Source organism: Littorina saxatilis, linkage group LG2 (assembly GCF_037325665.1).
Source record: "Littorina saxatilis isolate snail1 linkage group LG2, US_GU_Lsax_2.0, whole genome shotgun sequence".
Taxonomy (NCBI): domain Eukaryota; kingdom Metazoa; phylum Mollusca; class Gastropoda; order Littorinimorpha; family Littorinidae; genus Littorina; species Littorina saxatilis.
Genome location: NC_090246.1, coordinates 64,298,908 through 64,304,057, shown reverse-complemented (window position 1 = coordinate 64,304,057; position 5,150 = coordinate 64,298,908). Strand labels below are relative to the sequence as shown.

At 42.7% G+C, this 5,150-nt stretch overlaps 1 protein-coding gene across 1 annotated transcript in view; it reads right to left on the bottom strand.

Annotated features, from left to right (window-relative positions):
• Positions 1-1,933: 1,933 nt before the first annotated feature.
• Positions 1,934-5,150, bottom strand: part of LOC138953748 (uncharacterized) — a 5,660-nt gene continuing 2,443 nt past the window's right edge. The window contains exons 4-5 of the mRNA XM_070325644.1: positions 3,612-4,195; positions 1,934-2,690 (exon numbers count right to left, since the gene is read on the bottom strand). Of these exons, the coding sequence (XP_070181745.1) occupies positions 1,934-2,690; positions 3,612-4,195 (1,341 nt within the window). The remainder of the gene's footprint in view (positions 2,691-3,611; positions 4,196-5,150) is intronic.

Genomic DNA, 5,150 nt, shown 5'->3' with positions numbered 1-5,150 from the left:
CAGAATATGATGCGTTATTTATTGTTGGAACTAAACGAAGATTACCTCCTAGAACATGCAGTGGTAATTTGTCAGACTAATTTTCAAAGCCTGCATACCTTCCCAGACAGTAAAAGGTCAAAATTAAAGCACGAAATATGATGGAGAAGATCCCTAATAGAAATGATGTCATCCTACATAACATAATTGTCTTTTAATTGGCACACACAAAGGTACCCGTGCTGAGACATCACCCAGTCTACCAGGGTTAATGCCCCTAATGGCAGATTTCTTACATAAAAGGGACACTTAAGTAATCAATGAACAACACGAGGTTTTCGTTATATTGATATGCTTTTCTATGCCCCTCATTTTCTGATATTTCAGGTAATATTGTGCAAGAAAGCTGTATTATTGTCCAAGAAATGATGCTTATTTTATGACTTCTTAAGCAGCCTTCGAGTGATTTTTTTCTATTCGTGGTGTACACAAATGATTGTGTGTGTGTGTGTGTGTGTGTGTGTGTGTGTGTGTGTGTGTGTGTGTGTGTGTGTGTGTGTGTGTGTGTGTGTGTGTGTGTGATTGTGTGTGATTGTGTGTGTGTGTGTGAGTGTGTGTGTGTGAGAGAGAGGAAGAGGTGTGTGTGTGTGTGTGTGGGGGGGTGTGTGTGTGGGTGTGGGTGTGTGTAAATCTTACTATGTGTTTCGTTTGTCTGCCTCGAGCCGTCTCTCTTGTCTGTCTCGATCTACCCATCTAGTTTTGCGCACGCACAGCATTGAACAACAGAACCACCAACCATGTTATACACATTAGCCGACATTTATGTACCTATATAATTATTATCATCGCCAGTATCTGACAAACAAACAAACACACATGGGGGAAACACTCACACTGCACACACACACGCACACACACACACACACACACACACACACACACACATATATATATATACACACACACACACAGAAACAGAAACACACACACACACACACACACACACACACACACACACACACACTAAACATAGTCTCCGCTTTTCAAGGCGTATGAGTACGTTTGAATTCAGTGAACGCCGGACTGCTGTAAACAAAAACAAAAAACAAACAAAACCACTTAAATAATTTAACTACACAAAACATTGTACGGAGGCTATCATGATAGTAATATGGTGGAAAGTAAATCGGGAAAAAAAGAACAGAAAGGACTAGACAGTCTTTCCTGGCAGAAAGATCGCACCTAACACGGCAACCCTAAGCCGGACGCAATGCATTTGGTGATCGAAAGCAAACATTAAGACATTGCATCTTAGATGTAAAATAAACCGGACGCAAATGATTTGACTGAAAGTACCATACAGCACGGGCTCTCATTGTAGTATTATGACACCTTTGAAGGCAAGTAAATCGGGACCAAACTATTCAACTGAAGAAAATATTATGGACAGAGATTTGTATAATAGCAGTCAGATAATATAGATCTAAGTTGGTAAGTAAGTGGGAGGCAATTTATAAGAACGAAGATAAAATCAGACACACGTTATCCCTGCATGCACTAAAATGGCTACCTGAATCACATCATTTGACTAAAGAAACAATTAGACACAGGCTTTCACAACAATAAGATGGCATTTAGCACGGCTTCTAAACTTGAGTCACACTATTTGACGAACGACATTAGACACACGCTTTCAATGCAGTAAGATGTCACCTAAGACGGCATCTAAACCCGAGTCACATTATTTGACGAACAACATTAGACACAAGCTTCCACTGCAAACAACTGGCACCTAAGACAGCGGCATTATCGGAGGTGCGTCACAGCCAAATCCTTCTGTATGTTGGGGAAGAGTCATCCAAAAGTTTCCCATATGACGCATAGATTGCTGAAGCTAAACATGTTCATGACACTCACAAAAGCGGGAAATACATCCCTATTTCCAGCAGCTCTCCTAGATATCACGCCACCTACAGCGCAACACCAGGCCCAGAGACTTCCGCAAACGCCTGTCTTTCCATGCATAGATGAACACGTTGATACCGGAGTTTACGTAGACGAAGACGAAGCACACCCTTACTACAAAGTCCACTTTGTCCTGGGAGAAATGGGTGAAGAGGAACACCCAGGCAGAGACGATGATTGGAGTCATGGTGAGGAAGTAGATGCCCCACACCATGAAGAACATGCGGAAAGACTTCCACAACCCTGATGAACTCAGTGAGGATGCCGAGGCTGTGATGGTCCTCATGAGCGAGTTCCTTGTGCCGGAAGAGTTCGATGTTCGCTGTGGTAGGGTGAAGGCAGTAGAACACTTGTTGGTTGTTTCTATGAGCGAGTTCATTGCTCTGGAAGAGGTCGTATTCTTTGGTGATGCGATTTTCCCCTGAGAGGACATGCTGCTCGAAGCATCCTGGTCTTGGAAAGAAACAGTTTCGAAAGTTGAGTTACTGTTGTCTGAGGCCCGTGAAACACCAAACGAAGGAGCATGATTCATGGTCAAATTCCCTGGAATGCTTTCATGTGTTGGTGAATTACTCTCTGTTGCAGAGCTTGCACAAGCAAAGTTTTCGGTGAATGTTTCCTGTACTTTTGTGTTCAATGCTGCAACAGCAATGTTGGACGAAGCACAATCTTTAACATACGTGTTCTTTAAACATGTTGAAGGTGAGCCTGTGGTCTCGTCCTCTTCTGACGAAGCCAAATGTGGTCTAGAAAAATACGGCAACAGGTTAACGGTTTTGTCTGTACATTCGGAAGGTCCAGATGGAGCGATATCAATGTACCACCCAACACTCGTTGACAATGTTGATGCAGATGCGTCGACTGTGTCTATGCTTGTCAGCTCAGCAATACTCGGCAACGACTGGACGTGAATGAGAGAGTTTGTTTGGCTGTGAGTGTTTGTTCTACCCGTGGAAGACCGTGGGAAACTACCACTACGGTATGGTAAATATGATCTCGATGTTTTTATTCTTTTTGAAGCTAGTGTTGCATCCTGTGAAATAGCTGGAGCTGAGGCCACCTTACGGATCGTCTGACCAGTCCCAGCTAATTCATATTTCAGCGAGGAAACATTTTCTTGAGAACTTACTAAGTTTTGTTCACTATAGCACGATATAGCTCCACTCTGGTTGCAATCCAAGTCCTGTAAAGTGAAAACGGAACGAACATCGTCGGAATCAATGTAAACACTTGTTTGTTCCTCCGCTGTTTCGATATCGTGATTTTCACATTCTGCGCTTTTCGAATTTGCTGCTGCGTCTCTAAGCTGAGTTGAAATGTATGGCACTGTAGCCACCGCAGGAAAATATCTACTCGACGACACTAGAGAGCATTCACATGGCGATGGTAGACCTAATTGAGTGAAGTGGTAGGACACTGCTTGTCCCAGTAGTTCGTGGATAGCAGATCTGGTACTCACTGAACGACGAGCTCTGATGTCGTCAAAGGAATTTATCTCATACGATCTAGACCCGCATTGGCTTAGAAGGGTAGTGTTTCTGCGACATTCTTTTCTAAAACACATTCCACAATTCAAGACTCGTGACTGGGCTTTGTATTGGAAGGATGACACGCCTCGAGAAAGTTCCTCTCTTGACGTAGCTCTGACTGAATGTGGTGATTCATACCTTTGTTGCCATGATGATGCACAATCGGACTGCCGACACCCAATACCCTCTTGTGCCATTGTCACATTTTGCTCCGACGCTGAAGGTGCTGACTGCTGAGGTGATACCTTTCCAGAGTGGTAATACGACGAACTTGTCGAATGCTGTTGTGAGGCAATGCGATGTTGCTGGAAATGTGATACGTTGTTGGTCTGTTGTTTCGAAGCATGTTGTAAAACATCTCTCGGCCGAACCTGTGGTAGACTTTCGTACTGTTGTGATTCACCATGTCCAGATTGTTGTTGTGACTCTTCTGAGTGTGGCTGTGATGACCGCTTGGACTGTTGTGACGCACGAGACTGTCGTGATGCTGTAAAACTTCCAAGCTGATGGGGCAAAGCCTTTCTTCGCTGCCCACCTGACGCGTTCACGGCACTATGCATCTTGGCAATGGTGGACCTCTGTCGGTACGCGATGAGGAGGATGTATGAATACAAACAGCCCGTGACAAGCAGGCAGACGCAGAGCGGCGCCACCTGAGCAAATAGCTTAGGATGTGTGCCCACTGCCGTCCAGATGTCGCATGTAGCTGCCGACCAGCCCACCTGGAATTAGACACCTTTAAGTAATGTTTGCCTCAACATATCAGTAAGATCAAACAAACAAACAATTCCATTTTCTGTAGTTTATCGGATGTTGATCATAATTGTTATATGCTTATCATTGCTGTTTTGAGAGCTCGCGAGGCATAATCATTTTGTTGTTGTTGCGTACTCCGGCTTTGTAAAAACGGTAATACTGACAAATTTGATCCTTCCTTGAGCAACATGACTATGTAAATCTAAAATAGGTTGCTTACACCAGAATGAGAGTTATAGCGAAGAAAAACAACTACCAGAAAGCATCAGAAAAAAATGGCACAAGAACTGCAGCAGCAAGCGCAATGAAAACAAGTCGCGTAAGGCGAAAATACAACATTTAGTCAAGTAGCTGTCGAACTCACAGAATGAAACTGAACGCAATGCCATTTTTCAGCAAGACCGTATACTCGTAGCATCGTCAGTCCACCGCAGTGAAATTGACAAGAAGAGCGGGGTAGTAGTTGCGCTGAGAAGGATAGCACGCCTTTCTGTACCTCTCTTCGTTTTAACTTTCTGAGCGTGTTTTCAATCCAAACATATCATATCGATATGTTTTTGGAATCAGGAACCGACAAGGAATAAGATGAAAGTGTTTTTAAATTTATTTCAAAACTTTAATTTTGATCATAATTTTTATATTTTTAATTTTCAGAGCTTGTTTTGAATCCAAATATAACATATTTATATGTTTTTGGAATCAGAAAATGATGGAGAATAAGATGAACGTAAATTTGGATCGTTTTATAAAAATAATAATATTTTTACAATTTTCAGATTTTTAATGACCAAAGTCATTAATTCATTTTTAAGCCACCAAGCTGAAATGCAATACCGAAGTCCGGGCTTCGTCGGAAATTACCTGACCAAAATTTCAACCAATTTGGTTGAAAAATGAGAGCGTGACAGTGCCGCCTCAACT